The 20,335-nt window shown below is 36.5% G+C and overlaps 1 protein-coding gene across 4 annotated transcripts in view; it reads right to left on the minus strand.

Moving 5' to 3' along the window:
* Positions 1–20,335, minus strand: part of LOC106670297 (lactoperoxidase-like) — a 91,258-nt gene that overhangs the window by 32,790 nt on the left and 38,133 nt on the right. For all 4 annotated transcript variants that reach the window (XM_014400488.2, XM_014400487.2, XM_024228857.1 and 1 more), the window contains 2 exons: positions 11,352–11,525; positions 2,367–2,534 (listed from right to left, as the gene is read on the minus strand). In XM_014400488.2, coding sequence (XP_014255974.1) covers positions 2,367–2,534; positions 11,352–11,525 — 342 coding nt within the window. The remainder of the gene's footprint in view (positions 1–2,366; positions 2,535–11,351; positions 11,526–20,335) is intronic.

The following is a 20,335-nucleotide window of genomic DNA, read 5'->3' on the forward strand; positions in this document are numbered from 1 at the left end:
AAGCTTTACAGAAAAACCAACAATGAAGAGATTGACTTTTCAAAGATTTATTTACAAAATCCAATTGTAAACACAAGTGGGAGATTTTATCTGTGTTTTATTTACATATTTTTCTTTAAAACCCATCAAATTTTTTTTTTTTGACTGAGGCTTCCGACATCTAGGTCATTTCAGCCCCCAACTATGTCTATATTCTACTTACCCTTTCAAACACTACACATTCATACACATAAATACATCCATACAGTACACTCATTCCGTTTGGTCGGTGGAGTACTTGATATTCCTCCACCGACCCTATACTCAAACTAATCTAGATTGGGGTCGATAGGGTACTTTTGTAAATATTCCGCCATCGACCCCGAACACACACTCTTACGCCCTCATCGTTCGACGGATGATGATGACGTTATATTTCACCCTCACCCCACGCCATTCACGCTAATAAATACATTCACTCAGACAAAACATATAGACACAACACATAAGACATACTATATACAATAAAAAACACCCAATTTCCCCTAAAAAGCGGAACAGGGGACTCTGAAACTCGCTACCGTGTTCGAGAACTCTTCTTAAGTCCGGCGGCATGCCTACACGCTCTCTGTATGGAGCCAAGGGACCTCCCTAGCCTCTATTATGTGGGACACATCGAGCAACCTTTCTCGGGGCACCTGGTCAAATATTGTTGAAAAATAATCAACGGACGATTTCCTAAAAGGTAATTAAATGTATTAAGGGTGGCCAACTTTTTTCCCTCTCAGTGCACAATAGTACTATACTAACACTATTAGTTTGTCTTTTCAGAGGATCTTCGGAAGAGGTAAAAAAAAAGAATTTTGACCTCTTCCGAAGATCCTCTGAAAAGACTTCTTGTATCCAGCAGGTCGATAATCTAGTTCATCGTTACTATTAGTTTGTATTTTATTATGAAACTGGGCCCCGGACGAGCTAATAGCCCTCAACCTAACTTTGCAATTGTTTGTAATGCTAAAATACCGATCAAAACAAGTCCAAGCTATCCAATATGACTGTAACATTTTTATTGTATAAAACGGAATTTTTTTTAAGTAGAGTAGTTCAGAAAAAATCCACAAAAATGAATGTCAAATAAGCCAGACAATTAAAAAATCCACTTAAAAGAAAAACATTATTTAAATTTGTCAAGGGGTCTGTGGGGTGAACTTGTTTGTTCGCTTCGTCTTTTCATTTCTATCTGTACCGACGATAGCGAAAAACGCGTCTGACAAATTAACAACAAATATAGAAAGACGATCAACCTTCAGATTTTTGTGTAGAGATTAGTGACCGTTAATCGATAGTTATTCAGATATCGTGAGATGCGGTCGGGTGTGATGTAGGTTTCAGAAAAACATTTTCTTTATCGTGCCAACGTTTCGATCTTTATTGAGATCATCTTCAGGGCTCAAAGTGTTTGTCTTCTGTGTAATTGTGCGATCCTTGAGTGTCGTGTGTGGGCACTCTCAACACGACACTCAAAGATGGCACAATTACACAGAAGACAAACACTTTGAGCCCTGAAGATGATCTCAATAAAAGATCGAAACGTTGGCACGATAAAGAAAATGTTTTTCTGAAATCTACATCACACCCGCCGCATCTCACGATATCTGAATAACTTCAGATTTTATTATGGTTATTTCAAAATCAAGTGGGTATGGATAAGATTTCCCCCCTGCAAATAAGGCTAGGGAAAAAAATCTAATCAAGCGCATTTAGTAATTTTAATAGGCTGTAAACGATTGTAACGAGGAACACCTGAAGTCACGTGACAATTAAACGTAAATAAATGATCTTGGGGATAGGAGAAACTCGATTTCCAAAGGATAAATTTTTCTTCGGCGGCTTATCGTAGATAATAAATGACTTCTGGAACAAAGGGGCTTGCTATTGACTTAAGTGTATCAATGCGGTCTGCTAAGTGGGAGCCGGGAGAATTGAATTGTCGAGGCCCTGAGTTACATGAATATTACACCGGGACCCACTCCGCTAAAGAAAACAATGCTCAAATGGAAGAATGTAAATAGCGCAGAAATTAATTTGCCGGTCTGGGTTGTTTGCTTTTGGAAATGAAGTGGTGAGGAGCAGCCCCCGCCTCCTTCGGTGTCACCCCTTCTACTTCTACCCCCTGCAATTCAGCTATTGCCCCCAAAAAGTATTTAACGACCCTGCAATATGTTAAATATGACCTGTTTCATCACAACGAAAAAACGCCTACACTTCCACGGTAGGACATCTCAGTCATTAATAAACAAAATACAAAACAGTGTTTATTTAAAACGTATAAACTTGATAAATCGGTTTGACAGCATACAGGCAGATAAGATCGACATCGAACTTACCCAGACGGCAACCTGGTCTGACTCCGGCCAGAGAACGTGCCATGTTCATGCAGGACTGATGTTTGTCGCTGTAGAACGGGTCATCCTCGGGTATCTCGATCGGCATACAGTTCGGGTGCCGGCCGATACCGCCTCCACAACAGTCGATGTCCTTTCTCGTATCGGGATCTTGAAAACAAAACAAACACAAATGTGAACCCACGTTGTTTTCAGTTTTTAATTGACATATTAGAAAAAAATTTAATTTTTGTTCTTGTACATTCAGCCAGGGTTATGAACCCGCACCCTTCAGGCAATGGGTGCAAACAGTAGGATACAAGGAACACCCGGGTGGGCGATCGGTCTCACCTTAAAAATAATTATTTGGAGATCGTGAGATGAGGTCTGGTGGTGACGTATGTTTTAGAAAAACATTTTCTTTATCGATCCTTTTTAAAAAAGATAGTTCCTACTCACAGTAAGTTGTTTTGCAACGATCCGGATTTCGAGCCTTTTAACTCATCATCAGGTTGAAGGACTTCCACAACCTGATGATCAGCTAAAAGGCTCGAAATCCGGATCGTTGCAAAACAACTAACTGTGAGTAGGAACTATCTTTTTTAAAAAGGATTGAACACCACACTCACTCCATCATTTATCATTTATATTTTCTTTATCGTGCCAACGTTTCCGTCTTTATCTCAACACGACATACAATAATGACACATCTACACAGAAAAGAAACACTTTGAGCCCTGAAGATGATTTCAATGAAGATCGAATCGTTGCACGATAAAGAAAATATTTTTCTAAAACCAACGTCACACCAGACCGCATCTTACGATCTCCTAATAATCATTAACTAACGATTTCTAAACACCACACACTTAAAAAAATACTGAACCATGGGAGGGGGCGACCCCAAGTAGCTCTCCCAATTAAGGTTGGACTAGTGGTGGCAGTGGCTTGAAAACAACTTGTACCTTAATTATTTTTCTTCCTGTGATCTGAGGGATAATATTGTTCGATAGTTACTTATCATCTTGGTCTACCTATATTCGCCTATTTTTGTTGGTTCAGTCGTTTTTCAGATTTCGCCATTTTCAGTGACAAAAATACTTGATAATACGACAAACTGCTAATACCTATACAACCCCCCACCCTTGCACAACCTCATCACTAAAACTCGCTTCGCAAATATCACCCAAACACTGAAAGATGGCGAATTCCCGAAACACTTCTGAACCAAAAAAAAAAATCAGCGAGGATAGGATGGATGAGAGGCTACTATCAAACAGCTTGTACCTCAGGAGGGTACCGGTCGATCGAAGCCGGGGATATAGAGCCTTCTCTATCTCTCCGGGGATGGTTGAAAGTACCTTTGGAAGCCACAGCAATGTCTTTTTAAAGACTCACTCTTTTTGGAGCGCTTTTGAACCTGGCTAGCATTGCACTTCCTCTCTTGTCAGAGGATCTGAAAATTTCATGCATATAAAATCTTCCTGATACCATCCGAATTTTTCTTATCGGGAACCTCCGGGACGTTAAAGATCCTCGGTCTGCTGAATCAAATCAGCTGAGTAAAGTCGGGAACATCTGCACATTCAGCAATAATTGTAAACAGAAGTATCGATTTCCTTTAGAAGTAATAATTGCAAAAGAAAACGGCTTTCTATCGACGTTCAATTTTGTTTCATTTAACCCATTTGGCTAAAAAGCAATAAAAAGGATATAATAACTGTTTGGAACATGTACGTAGTATGACTGTGGCCGACCACAATATAGCTTTGTTTCCACTAATCCTCCTCCCAACCCTATATAGCTTGTATTAAATCTCTCCTTATTAATAGAGTTGTGTTTAATGCTCTCGGAACGATAATTCACGGTTTAGCGTGTTAATTAAACTTAACGAAATAGTCGAAGTTTTGCTTGCCGGCTGGATTATTGCGACGGCTATAAACGTATCGGTCAAAAATGAAAGCCACTGCTGGACATGATTGACTTAATCAGGCATAACAATAGTCTGTGTGATATGTAAATATTATTTACATAACTTGATATAACCATAGAGAATAAACCAGATTCCTTGTCTTTAATCAACGACCGGTAATATAAATCCACCCTTTCGCGATGATTCGTCTAGAAATAAATATTCTTAACAAAACCGATTTTTACCCATTCTTGATAGTGAGATTTAAATTGTAGTCTGTGGGGTAATATATCTGTAGCTTTGTCGGTTTGATCGTAGTTCACAGACCAAATAACTGAAGATAGACAGAACAGAATGATCGTTAACGACCGAACTACAAGATCAATAGTTTGCCCTCTCAATTTGGAACTCTGAAAGTACCGCAAATCTTCCTCTGCTAATTGCCAAGTCATACCCAGTTGCTTTAAGATGTTAGGATTACCGAAAAAAATTCACCTCAAGTAAAAATTCTTTTAATAAAGCGCATTTATTGGTATCAATGAAGGTTTTACCTTTATTTTTTGTTTTACCTTTAGCTCTCAAAATCAACATACCAAAAGATCCTGAACCTAACTTTCAAGGCTTATTTCGACACCTGCATGGTAGTGCATGTTGATCCTCGTCGTTCTACTTCTCGTATTTTGCATGTACTTTCAGAAGAGGTTTTACAATCTGAGTGTTTTTTTAATCATATCAAGAAATCGTAAGAACTATCTGTGTCCCACCGCTGTTAAACCTTACGGGCCCTCACAAGGGCCGGTATTGTACCCAGGAAGGTCCCAACTGTTCTGCCCTACCGGGAAGCCCGCAACCGTGAGCTCTACGGCACAAGACCCCTTTCAAGCAGACGAGAAGGGCACTCCTAAGTCGTGGGTCTGTAGAGCCGGCGAGGAGGCTTTTGGCCCTAAAAAGGACCGTTGAGTGAGAGGTAGAGCTTCCACCTGTCCGACTGTACCGGACACCCCGGAGATCGTGAGCTCGTACGACCCGTGTGTCCTTTCTAGTCTTCCAAGTGGAAACCCTAGTTCTTGAGTAACTCAAGCGTGGCTCTGAGAAGAGCGGGTGAAAATATGGCGAGATGTATCTAAAGAGGTTGAGTTGAATTCTTCGCCGGTCCGATGGACAAGTCTTCTTTCATTGAACAGAAATTAGTGACTGCGTTTTTAGTTTTTCAAAAACTGGGTTTCTTAATCCTTAGTAGCCAAAGGTATTTCAGAGGTGTGATTTTGGAGGAGCGGGAAGTGGCTACCTTGGATTCTCGTTTTTCTTTATTCAAACGTTTTATACAGTCTGTTTATGTCTATTTACAATCTACTGATAATTAAAATTAATTTACATTGTTATTAAACCGCTATTACATTCTTATTTATAAGTTATGATAACAACAGAAAACAAACAATCCTTAATTGAACTGGTGATTAATTGGTGATGACTTAATTGAACTGTGGCGCAATCCATTGGCGTATCTTCTGGTAGTTCTAATTGTTTGTCATTCCGTTGGTGTCGCTTTCGTTGAGAAGGTGGTAATTCACCACAATCTGTCTTAGATAATGAAGTGAATTCCGTGACAAGTCCTCTATGAATACTAAAGTCAAGACCAAACCCCATCATCTATTAAAGTCAAGTAGTTGTTTTCTGAACTACATATAAACATCTATATAAATTATCGGTTGAATTATGTTTTCCAATGAAAGGTAAAACATGCAGAATCTGGCCAAAATCTACCAATAAATATTATCTAGTTTAGTCTGCAGTTCGACCAGACTTTTACGAATTTATCAAGAAATTAATAATACTAATTAAATACCCAGATCGGCAATTACAAGTGTAGATCTGAATGTATTAATATGATCTCAAATCAAAAAGTGTTACTTTTTGCTAGAAAATTTTTTTCAGGATTTCTGCCTTTCCAGTCATATTCTTTCAAACCATCCCCAACCATCCCCTACACTTTGGTTTTATAGTATTTTTCCGGTTTTTTCTTTTTGATTTCTTTCTGGTGGGTGCCAGTCGACCATATGTTTTGGGCGATTTGGTATCCGTTTTAAGAGATCAAGCTTCACTCAGCTTCAAAATCGTTTTGTTTAAATATTATCATGTTAGAGGTTAAAGGTTAAAAAGGAGTCGGCTTCTTTACACGTACGCACCGCTACCAGTGTACGTCTTTTGTGCAGACTTCATTATTATCTAAAGCTCATCATTATGATGACGGCTTTTTACCAATTCCCAAAACTTTGTTAAGGACTCTCGTGTGTATCCTTCAACCCTGGGCTTTTCCTCTCCCAGGAGTCACTCAACCTACCAACAGAGGAAATATTTACTTCTTCGTCTTTCTGGCTTATTTCTGCTACTCCGCAGTGTCTAATCTGCAATCTATCATTCTATTCCTCCTAGACTTGGTAGTTTTGCCGTTAGTCCCTGCAATGTTCCTTTGATGTACCTTTGAGTAAGCTTCTGTCGTGCATTACTACTGTACCAACTTGAACTTATTTTTAATCCAGTGCCTGAAGGGTCTACGTCTTGGGAATTTTGATATGCCTGAAAAGCCCCAATAGGTGTCCTCATCATACTTTCCATTTCCAATTGCCCTCTTTGTTCCGGAGTGCCCTCATGCCTGACAAAGATAATTTGTTGTTATCCCTATTAACTTACATGGGATGAATATTTCCCAAGGTTTATATGAATTTAGACCTTGGTTTATTTCGATAGCCAGGTCCGACACATACTCGGTCTTGGAGCCATCTATATACCATATATATTCGGCATAAACCACCATTTTCTCCAGTTCTGCTCTATCGGATATTTTAATTTGAAATTTTGATCAAATCTGAATTCTTGGGTCATGGCGTCAACAAGCATCCCCCAGAACCTTTCCTGCGTGCAGGTCCTCCCGATGCATTAATGTTTCGTGTTATGCGAATAAGCTATTGAAGAATTTCCCTGCCTGTGACTTGTGGTTCCCTCTCCCTGGGTGAAGATGTGTAGTAATGGTAGATTCAGGGGACTTCCAGGGCAGATACTATCATGTACTTCACACTGTCCCCGGTCAAGAACCAGCCTTCAATAAAGGAAACACTTTTCTTTTAATTATTGCATTGTATATCACTATTTTCTGATGCTTAGTCATAGTGTAGTGGCTTTCTAGTCTTTCTTAAACATCATCTTCTTTATATGAGTAATTTTTGTTTAGGGTTTACTATCCATGTAAAATAACACTAAAAAACTTCAGTTCGTATTCAACAATGATCCACTATCGCAAACAGATCGACCTATTATTCCAAAGGTTGTTTTTTGTGGACATAACACAAGAAACATGGCCGTTTATCTCCAATTTTATTATTTGTTTTCTCAAATTTAGCAAAGAGTTATTATTAGCAAAATAATTATCATATTTAGCCAAAGCTGTTGCAATTGGAATTGGAGGAAATGGACAGTCAAGAGGACAAACTGTTATATATTCATGAGTGGAGTCGTAATGGTAATTGTACCACGGTAAGGGATTTTGGCAATGGGAAACGAGCTTTGTTCCCGGCGGATAACATTTATTCAGAATTGATCCGAGGGCATCAATAAGTCCTCCGTGTAAATCTCTTAAAGAGAAAAGCTGAGTCAGACGACTCGGAATTGAATATTAGACACATCTCCCCGCGTGTGAGATAATGCTGCGGGCAGATTTATCGAGGGGTTGTGGACGGATCCAATTATTGGCCCTGTCCCAGGATGCAAACCCCGTTTCCGTTTCGACTAAATGTTTCAACCCGACGGTTGTTGTCCACCTTCCCTCCTTCTTCCTTTCTAAATGACCCTTCCTCTCCCTATAAACACCTCGGAAGGGGATCCCGTGCTGAGTCGGGATATATTCCTTCCCTCGGACCCTAATGTTACTCTTTTTTTATCCCCTTCCCGTCATTCCCCTGCCCCCATTATCTAAACACTTTCAGCTATTGACACAGGGAAAATTTACCCCGTGTCTCTTTCTTTCAAACAGACAATTAAGCAATCCAAACAGCCCGGACAAAGCTTCATTGTATTTTTAGCGCGCTGATCTCGCCCTCCTCGAGAGATAATGATATTGTTGTAATTTTCTAGATGAAAAATTCAAACGTTGGTAAAAAAATGGAGAAATTGCTTTATTATTTCCAAATTAGCCTAAAAGGTAAAGTGTGTTACGCTAATTCTAACTGTCCTCCAACGTCACGTTTCTTGTTAAGAGTTGGTCTGGAACAGATCAGACCAGCGAGGATATAGGCAAATCAAAGTGCCTGCCTATAACTGACCATCACCCCGCAGACTATTTACCGATATAAAACAATGTTTTTGGATATTGGCAATGGTTAATCATTTCGAATATTAAAAAAAAAGTTTGTCACTAGCGGGATTCGAACCCACGACTTTCGGCTCATTACGCCGCTGCTCTAACTATGTACTATGTTGAGATGGCGAGTTGGTGTCCGAGTGGATCGAAGTCATGATAGCTCAAGTGGTTAGAGCAGCGGCGTATTGAGGCGAAGGTCGTGGGTTCGAATCCCGCTCGTGACACTAATTTTTTCATTTCAACCAACACCTTACATAAAAAGATTAATTAGTTGAAAGAAGTTATTTGGTCAATCGGACCACGAAATATAATGGATTTCGAATAATGTTCTTAAAACTGTAAACTAGTTAGATTTTATTATTTAATAGTAATCAATAATAACTAAGATTGTCAAAAAATATTTTTCGCTGGAAATGACATGCTACTTTCAACAATAGCAAATGAAATTTACTTTCACGAGAGCAATACTGATGATTCGGGGCCAACTGCTTGCTTTAAATTTTAGAAGTAGTAGGACGGAAGGACATCATGATTGTAAAATGTGTAATGTTGGCGCGGTGGAAGATGTATGTCCCTATGTAGAGGTCTGCCCTGTTCTGAACGAATTTGGAATAAAAAGCCTTCAGGAACAACGTGTTATCACGAGAAAAACATCTTCAATACAAGAATGGCAAAAGCCGGGAATTTTTATACTCTCCATGTAATTGCTTGAAGCTACAGAAAGTGATTGATATAAAATTATAATATCTAAAGGAGGGTATCATTGTAATAATGTAATAATAATAAATAATGTAATAATGTAAATAAGTGCAATAGCGCGTATATAAAAATAATTTAAATAAATATAAATCATGTAAATTATATAAATACATTTAGCGGCCACTCAAACAAGACCTTCAATAAAAAGAATATTTATTTGAAATAAGTAAATTATATAGGTGTTTGTATATTAATGGAATACACCAGAGCAGCTTGGATTTACATAAATGATCTGGTTCAAGAATTTAATTTTAAAGAAAAGCAAAGAAGGGATATTTTTTCATAATTCTTCATTGTATCACCGGTGTAGACCATAATTCATTTATTTGTTTTTAGAGAGATTTTTCTTTTGATTTTTTCGGTCTTCTTCCATCGTACGGAATTTCCACGCCGTATCGTTTATTATGTATTTCTTTTCATTAAATGTAATGTAAAGTTGAATACCCATTATTATTATTATTCGAAGTTCGTGAGATGCGGTCTGGTATGACGTAGGTTTCAGAAAAAACATTTTCTTTATCGTGCCAACGTTTCGATCTTTATTGAGATCATCTTCAGGGCCTGGGATTTACAAACATGTTTAAATTTTACAAATACATGTAGGATGTGAAAAAAATGAATTTATAGAGTGCAATTTTTTTATATATTCAATCGAAGTATTTGTATTCACTCAAAGTGTTTGTTTTCTGCATAATTATGTCATTTTTGTGTGTCGTGTGGGAGGGCCAGTGAGATTTTGCTGTTTTACGGATTGTATATATAATTTTTTTTTTTGCATTGTATAAATTCATTTTCTTCCACATCCTACATGTATTTGTTAAATTTAAACAATGTTTGTAAATCCCAGGCCCTGAAGATGATCTCAATAAAGATCGAAACGTTGGCACGATAAAGAAAATGTTTTTCTAAAACCTACGTCATACCAGACCGCATCCCACGATCTCCGAATAACCACCATTGACTACCGGTCACGAAACACCACACATTTATTATTATTATTACTTCCCTAATGCAGCTGCTTCATATTTATTTTGCCATTTTGTGATTTTTACCTTTTTGAAAAAGTATAAATGTTGACTCCGGTGATTCGAGTTTACAGAAAGTCACCTTTAATGGTTGCTTTCTTGGCTAAAACGTTTTCATTATTTTTAATGCCCACTTGTCCTCTTAATCCAGTAACCTATTTTTTCCTTGTACCGATTGGGTAAAAATGTTACCAACAACTTTGACTAAACTATGCCTGCTGTTAAGTTAAAAATTTCAAAGTAGAGTTATAGTGCCTAGGCTGTCTGTATAAATACCAATTTTTGTTTAAGTTAGATTAGCAGCATACTCTAACGCTTTTAGGATAGCAACAATAACCGCCTAAAATGAAATAAATTCCTTAGATTATGTTCAAATTCTCGCAGGTACACAAAAATAGAACTCCTCCATAAAAGGGCTGTGGAAACAATTACTAAGTTCATAGATAATCGTGCGTCCAAAATTTTTAATTCTTATAATAGTAGTAAACGAGCCTTAGTTTGAAGCATAGTATAGGAAATATATAAGACAATAAAAAATTAATAACTATCATCGATGATCATGACCTTACTAGCCATTGTCTCTTAAGTTACATCAGAGAAAAAAATTTAAATTCTTATATGTTCCCTTGGTCAAAGATTAGGGTCTTTTACACGAACAAGTACTATGAGGAAAAAGAGAAGGAACACCGGAACATGAACCTTCGGATGGTAGGACGTAGTGACCCCGGACTGCCAACACTCGATGATTGAGAAATCTAATTAAATCAACTCTAATAGCGACGTCCTTCACCAATCATCATTTTTTTATCTTTCGTGGAAATATTTAATCGTACCGTTTGCATAAAATAACCATGAGTCAGTTCGGTCAAAACAGTTCAGGCCATGCCCAACTTGACAGTAGGTTTTGGTATTTCCTTTGAAGTAATTTTTTTAAGTACCTTTTGTTTCTGCGGTGAGAGTGAGGTCGTGATCGATAAGCTGGCCCCACGCCGGGAACATGAAAGAAATCCGATGCTCATGTCGTGTCGATGTGTCGGCGTGGACAGTCGAAGAGACGAGTCGCGGCGAAGGAAGTGGGAATCCATCCCGCCCGGCTCTCGGATCAGAAACATCTGCAATCACAAATTACACAAATTATGAATTTTATAAATCCACTATGATAGAATTATTAGTTTTTGTGTAGAAAGATTACTTAATTAAGAATTTGGTTTAAAAAAAAATATTCAGGGATGTCGGTTATTTTTATGTACGTAGACAAAGTCATTTCTGTTGTTTGGTCATTTCAGACCATCCTGTACCTTCATGTTTTGCTATGCCGTTTCACCTTACACGTATAAAAAGATCTACAGTAGATACGGAAAAAACATACAAACCAACAACTGAAGGAAATCCGTCAGACCAGCAATAATTAGACCAGAATGATCGGAAAGGACCAAAATATAAATTCATTGCTTTCCAGAGAACCTCATAATGTGATTTCTATTGAAGAATATTTAACACACATTACATGCATAAGTATTTCGTTCCTTATATCGACTTGTTTGAAACTTATTGCGAAAAGAATTCTCAAAGTAAAAATGTAAAAGAATAAAAGAGTTCTTTCAAGGATGTGAGTTTGTGTATTTAATTGTTTTTATTTTATTTTATTTATACTAGAAAGCCATGCTGTTCACTTCAGAGACTGTGAATTTGTAATTGGTCAATTTCTGTGACACCAAAAGGAGAAAGAAGAGCAAAAGGACAAGACGTCGAGTGAGAAGAAAATGAAACAACAGAGCAAATTTTTAAATAGTAAATGGGGTAAATGTTAACTAAAAGTCGGGATAACTGTAAACATTTGAAGGGTCAAGGGGTGAATGAAAGGGGTTAACATACGACTTCCTTCTATTGCCGTGATGCTGCTTGTATCGTCACTTATTCGATATCAGATAGAGGACAATTCTTAAAAAAACTCGGGTCAATTGTAAACACCCGATTATGGCATGATTTTTCCTGAACTTTTCATAATAATCAACTTTACTGTCAGTAAGGACAATGCAAGTTAGTTTTGTAGGAAGAACAATGCCTTTTTAAGAAAACATATACTGCTTTTTAGATGAGATAGATTTTTTCTCAAATGCCCCGCAATTCTTTTAACTGTTCGATAATAAAAGGTTCCAAATTGTTTCATTTCAGTCAAAACTAAAACTGTGCATTGCGGACCTTGTTTTCTTCGTTCTTGTTGTCTTCGTAGTGCAGTACCTGAACAATAAAAATATGTACTGGGTGACAGGCTGCACGTGGCACCGGCACACATTTTGCCAGTAAATTTCACATATCAAATATATATGTATATACATATATACTATGGTTTTTGTCATAAATCTACTCGTAGCTGTTGAACTCTTCATTTTTGGGTAAATTAAAAAAAAACAAAAAACATTGAAATTGAGCAGTAAATTTCCTTTCAGAGGGCACGCTTGTAAAAGTTTCAATTTAATTTTTATTTAAAAAAACACTAAATCTTTCAAAAACTGCCAATTTTGAAATTCGAAAAAAAAATTTGCAACTTCATTGGAAAATTGACGGTAGAGCTAGTCAAAATTCATAACAACTTCTTTTAATAAGTTTTCTAGCTGTTTACCCTTTTCGTTACTTACATCGAACCAGATTTATTGAGCAAAATTTACTTCCCAAGATTAACTTAATAAAAAAGCACAAAAAGAACTAAAAATGAAACAAAACACATCAAAAAACATAGCGAACAACCAAAGCGGAAAATTTGAACAAAATATGTACACTAAACACAGACAATAAAGGAGTTTTAAAACCCCACTTTAACCTATAGAAAAATATAATAAAATAAAAATCAAACAATGCATACCTTTAAAGCTATCGAGCAGCTACATTTAAAATTCCTAAAAAACTAAATTTGCAACCTCGTTAGAAAAAATCACCGAAAGCATTAGCAAATTTCATAGCAACTTCTACGTTTAATAAGCTTTCTAGCTGTATGCCTTTTCCTTAAGTTACATGTAACCAAAACGCAGAAATGTTAAGCTAAATGGGAAAAAATGGTAAGGGTGTGGAAAAGAGAGAATGCAGTTAATCTAATAATTCAACTTTTTGTCCTGGACGAAATTTATTTTGAAACTTTAACTTAATAAAAAAATCACTTAAAGAAAGAAAAATGAAACAATCTAAAAAAAAAAAATAGACAATAAACATAGCAAACAACCAAAGCAGAAATTGGATAAAATATCTACACTAAACACGGACAACACGGACAAAAAAAAAGAACAACTATATAGATAATAAACAGAGTGGGGGCGTCGGTGGCCGCAACGGTTTAGTAGTTGATACGGCGCCTATCACGGTAAGGTAAAGGTCCCGGGTTCGAATGCAGGGCCGCTGGATTCGAACCCGACATACTTACAAAAAACTTAAAAAAAAAAAAAAGTGAACAACCAAATTAAGCTGCATTTTTATTATTTTTTGTTTACGTAGAACCAAACAAGTTTTCGTGCTTTTTAGAAGTTTCCTTAAGGGAAAAGCAATAAATTTAATGGCGACATTTCCTCCGCGGGTTTAAAATTTACATCGTATATTTCTAATGTAATTATAAATGAGAAATCGCTTGTAATCCGAGACATGGTGAACGTGTTCGAAATTTTTCGATCCTTTTTCAAGTATAAATCAAGGGTTTAATCAGAGGGTGCTATTTCTTATTGAACCCCTCTTCCTTTTCTTGGTTTATCCCCCCTGATATTTATACCTCGCGGCTGTCGATTAGCCGCAAGTTGGCTGACACGCACCGCGAGCAAATTACCCGACCGTGGTTGGTAATTGTCTTAAAACAAACATAATTGTCGGGTCCCCCTATCCATAATAGATGTAGAAAGTTATCCAATAAGGAGACGGGGAGCACACATTGCGGGACTTGTCTCCTTTGTTCCCCTTTTACCACAATTATACCCGGTCGGCTTGAATAATTAACAGGTCTTCCTCCAATCCGAGCCGTTCCTAACAGCGCCTCCGCAATATTATTTTAATAAGCTCTCCAATTTTTCATTTAATTAAATCAACTATTCTATTCTCAGATTTACTTTCTAGCCATTTTCTTACAATTAGGCATCAAGATATTTGTCCTATTTGATGGTTTGTGCAATCGAATTGACCTGAAATCGTCGTATTATCTCTAATTGCAAAATATGAACTTGATTAAAAATTAGGCCGACTTTCGACTAATTTTTTGTTCTACTTGGACTCCATGCTTATTTAAATTTTTGTTCCGTTACTTCTCGTTCATAATTAGGTAGAAGTAGAAATTTACAGCAACCAACGAAAAGTTGTTCGCGTTATTGATTACTGATTTATATAAGCTCATATCTGCTCACGCATGTACAGAGTTGGGTCTATCACTTCTCGAAGTCCAGCGGCAACTTCGGCTTTTGTCATTTACAATTAAATACCGGAAGGGTAGACAATCACTCACTCAGGGTGTTGGCAGTCCGGATTTCGACCTCAGTCTTATCCTTCAGCCGTCAAGGTTGTGCTCCAGAGGCTATCAACGGCTAGGTCATTTCAGCCTCCATCGCAATGAGTTCTTAAATCCAAATCCATTCACACACTTTTAAATACAACCTCTCCAAATTACCTGAATTCACTCAGTGTAGCAGAGTACTTGATATTCCTCCATCACACTATACACTATATAGAATTTGAGGGTTTGTCAACAGCTTGGTCAATTCAGCACCCAATGCGATCAGTTTCTAGATCCACTCACACTCTTCACACTTTCTTAAATACATCCTTTCATATTTACTCGCCATTCACTCAGATAGAGTGGTGGAGTACATGATATTTCTTCTTTAATAGGCCGCCTATGTACTCAATATTCGCCATCGATCCTTCGCTACAAATTCACGCCGATAAATAGCTTCACTCTCAACGCGCTACGGACACAAGATTGTTTGCTCTGCTCAAACGTGCTCAAACAGAATTCTCAAATCGGGTGGCATTCCTAAGCGCTCTCTATATGGAGCCAAGTAATTACACCCTTCAATTAGGTGGGATATATCGAGCAACCTTATTCTGCAAACACATACGAGGTCTGTCTTTAACACAAAATTAAGCACCCAAGAGACCAAATCTCGCATGGCTTATTCTTATTCGGAGGATAGCCCTACTTATACAAGTCACGTCATCCTATGGCTATCTATCGATTTGTTCGAGATATTCTCAAATATTTACAATATTAATATACAAGAAAGCAAGTATTAACTTTCTTGGCCTAACAACCAAACTGAGGCCTAATAATCAAAAAACCAAGAACACTACATTCCACATATACAGAAAACCCCATGGCTGGATCAAACCACTTTTATATTGAAAGGGCAGCACTAAAAATACAAGTCAGAAATCCCAATAAAAATACCACTAACCATGAAAAAATGCAAAACTTAATTAAAAACGTTAAAAAACACTGCTCACAACAACGGCTTGAACGCAACGTAATCAACAAAAGACACACACAAAATCATAATAATAATAATAATTCACTAGTTTTTGTGGTCCGCTTGACCAATTAATATCTTTCAATTAATTAAACTAGTAAACTAAGTAAACTAGTGAATTGAATAAGTTAAAATGAAGTACATCTTCACTAAAGCTCTCCGTGGCCATTTGTCGCCGAGAATCGAATAGATTACACGACATTCGAAAAATGGCAAAAAGGAGGGAAAATTCAAAAGGTGGCGTTGAGATGGGAAGTTAGCGTCCGAGTGGATCGAAGTCACGAACGCTCAAGTGGTAGAGCAGCGGCGTATCTAGCCGAATATCGTGGGTTCGAATCCCGCTCGTGACATTGACTTTTTACCTCAACTAAAAACCTTAATTAATTGAAAGATATTAATTGGTCAAGCGGACCACGAAAACTAGCGGATTTTAGAAAAACGTTCTCTTTATCGTGCCAACGTTTCGACCTTTATTGAGATCTTCTTCAGGACCTGGGATTTATAAACGTTCTTTAAATTTTTCAAATGTAGGATGTGAAAAAAATTATACAATAACAGACTAAGGTTTTTACTTAATTAAATGAAAAATAATAATAATCAATAAACCAACAGTACACTACATTCGACATATACAGAAAACCAATGGCTGGATCAAACCACTTTTATACTGAAAGGACAGTGCTAAAATACAAGACAGAAAACCCAATAAAAATATCACTAACCATGAAAAAATGCAAAAATTAACTAAAAGCGTTAAAAAAAACAATGCACAACAACTGCTTGTACGTAAACATAATCAACAAAAGACACACACACAAAAACATTTAATGGATTCATACACGTAGAGTAAGGGACATGTACAAACTAACTTGATCAGTTTAATAACTGTTAAACAAAACATCACTTAAGACAACCAACACTATTGTTTGTAGATAACTACTATACAAAAACATGCGAATTTTTTTTTTAATACTGTTTAAAGTATTAGATGTACGGGCCAATTTTTACTCATGAATGGTCTGGATTTAAAAACGTTTATAAATTGACATAATTAAGGTTTTTCAAATTTCTTTCAACATAGACTTAGACCAATATTTCCAAGGATTGTAAAAATATTGTGAATTACTAGAAACTTATTTACGTCAATTTGTATACGTCGTTTCATACGTACGTTTGAAAAACGATTGTTGTGTCAAGATGATTACCCTAAAAATAAGTCAAATTCTTGGCAGAAAACAATTGAGTTTATTTTTTCTTCCAGGCCATACAGACTTCGGATTCAGTGGAAAGAATACATCCAATAGATATAGAGAAAAATAAAATACAGATACAAAGAATATACATAAAATCATTCAGGGGTACAGAAATTGTTAAAAGTGGAATCTATCTGATTTTGGACTCTGATGAAATATAAACAATTGACAACAACACTCTGCAATTTCATAAAGTAACTACTTATAATTGTACCGGCCATGTGAAAAACAGCCTTATACACATTTGTAAAATATATCACATTTGCTGTCTGAAAGCAGGGATGGTATTGTAAAGATGGAATGGCGGAGATGAGATGATTGTTAATTTTCAAGAGATCGGAAGGAAAACGGAAAATGGAATCGGGATTTCCGGTTAGGGAAGCGTAACGGTTTTGACGTGGCTGATGGCGAAGGGGGTCCGGGGCTATAGTCTTGAGAAGAGTCCATTATTCAGTCTAATCCGGCTTGATGCATGGCCAGTCGAGATATCCCTCCATGCCAACCCCTGATTTAGCGCACCTTAACCCCGGACCCATATTAAAATGCCCCATTGTCTACCGGGAAACTTTTTCACCCTTAGGATTTATTGTCAACGCCGTCGTATCTCATGTAAATATTCTTTTCCACGAAGACAATATCTCCTGGGCCCCATCTGAAAGCTCTCTCTCTCTCCACCCCTTCTACGAATTCTCCACCTTTAAATTGTTTTATAGCCGGAAAATTATTGGTTCCCGAACTTTTTTCATAATTCCGCATCTCAAGGGGCTTTATGTCACTAAGTTAATCCGCCTGGATTATTGGTCCCAATTAAATTTCAGAAGGATAAGGCTGTTTTTTTTTTTTTTAGTTTGTTTACTATCTGACAGCACTGTCAGCTTATAAAGGGGGCACCGAGCAAGGTATTTTGGTGCGCGGCGACCCTCCGTTTCCTGTTCGAGGACTTTGCACTTACGGCTTATCAGAAACGGTTGAGCGTAAAAAGGTCACAACTTAAAGTGAACACGTCTAAACATAAAATTCAACGATTTAAACGATCCTTTTATTAAGAAAACAACGATAGCACAATTAACAAGAAAATGTGTGGTATTCAGTGACCGTTACGTGATGATTATTTGAGTGAGATGCGGTCTGATGAGACATACGTTTTAGAAAAACTTTTTCTTTATCGTGTCAACGTTTCGATCTTTATTGAAATCATCTTCAGGGCCTGGGATTTATAAACATTGTTTAAATTTTACAAATACAAGTAGGATGTGAAAAAAATGTATTTGTACAATGCTAGAATTTTTTTAGGTTCAATCAAAGTATTTGTACTAACTCAAAGTGTTTGTTTTCCGTGTAGATGTGTCATTGTTGTGTGTCGTGTTGAGAGTGCCAGTGAGATATTGCTGTTTTATGTACACATACGTTGGATTTTGAAGGGGTGGGGATATAAGTCGGGATAGAAAGACATTTTTATATGAGGAGTCGGCTTCTTGGAGGCGAAAGGAGCCGACAATGGGAAAAAACGTGGGTAATGGTTCTGCCTGATTTTTCTTTCAGGATTATATAGACGGGGATAATTAGAAAAAGGAAAGCCAAATTGTCTAAGAATTAGACTACGTAGAAATGTTTGATGTGATGGAATGTGTTATATGTTGTATGTTTTGTGTGATGTGATGATGATATATGTATGTTATCGATATTGAATTTGATTAATGATATTAACGTAGCAGCGACTGAGTTTACATGTGTCTGTTCTGTAATTGATGCTATGTTTATCCCTGTTGATGTAAACCATTTCTAAAAAGTTACGTTTATGTTTGTTTTGTTCTGTGTGTAATATTTTTGGATTGTTAAAGTCAAAATTGTGTTGCTGGTCAACATGGTGGGAAGCCAGTGTTGTAGGATTTCGTTTGGGTTTTTTCCAATCATAGATATGTTGTTTTACAGTAAAATTTTAACTTTTAAATCTAAAATTGTCTATCGTTGTATTTTTTTTCATTTTGTCCTACATTTGTAAAATTTAAACAATGTTTATAAATCCCAGGTCCTGAAGATGATCTCAATAAAGATCGAAACGTTGGCGCGATAAAGAAAACGTTTTTCTAAAACCTACGTCACACCAGACCGCACCTCACTATCTCCAAATAATCAATAGTAATAATACAACTTTAGAGCATACGGAAAATAAATTCCTCAAAAATGAATAGGGGTATTTGTAATTTATTCTTATTCTATTAATTTTAATTAAATTAGCCGACATACTCTTGTTAGTTGGATAAAACAAAATAGAAAATACAAGCCAAAAACAAACAAACGTGTAATCCCCATTGTTAATAACGGATTTACTTAAGAATAGTAAACATGAGGATTACTCATTTTGTAAACAAACAACTTTTCTCGTCTTTTCTCAATTTTAACCCAGTTGTATCTCTTTAACCATGGAAAGACATCATCTTGAACCAGAAGTTCGCAATATTATTGTCAGCGGCAAGTGGATATTCGAAAGTCGAAATTGTGTTTGGGTTCAAAATGGTGGGTAGCCAGCGCTGTAGAATTTTGTTTGGGTTTTTTGCCATCATAGATATGTTGTTTTACTCTCTTATCCAAATATTTGCCGGACAATTTAAACAATTGATTTTATAAATCACGTCACTTTTTTCCAAAATTAAAGATCCCACACCAGTAACAAACAAATCTGACTTACAAATACTTTGATTGAATCTAAAAAAAATTCTAGTATTATTCAATTTTTATCTAAAATTTTCTAGCATTGTATAAATTAATTTTTTTAAATCTACAATTTTCTAGCATTGTATAAATACAAGCCTACATTTTTTTCACATCCTACATGTATTTGTAAAATTTAAACAATGTTTATAAATCCCAGGCCCTGAAGATGATCTCAATAAAGATCGAAACGTTGGCACGATAAAGAAAATGTTTTTCTAGAACCTACGTCACATCAGACTGTATCTCACGACCTCCAAATAATTAACAAGAAAATGTTTTTTCTTAATTAGTTCCAATCTCAAATATGGGCTTTTATTATAAAAAAGAAATACAGAACAGTCGACCCTGTTAATTTGATAATATATTTAGTAGATAAAATAAATTAACAACCCTTTCAAAAACGGAGGTTGCCCCGGATTATTTTCCAGGCTTCCCCTTCGGCAACAATATTGATAACGG

The sequence above is a fragment of the Cimex lectularius genome, unplaced genomic scaffold (assembly GCF_000648675.2).
Source record: "Cimex lectularius strain Harlan isolate CLEC.00 unplaced genomic scaffold, Clec_2.1 scaffold327, whole genome shotgun sequence".
NCBI classification, from domain to species: domain Eukaryota; kingdom Metazoa; phylum Arthropoda; class Insecta; order Hemiptera; family Cimicidae; genus Cimex; species Cimex lectularius.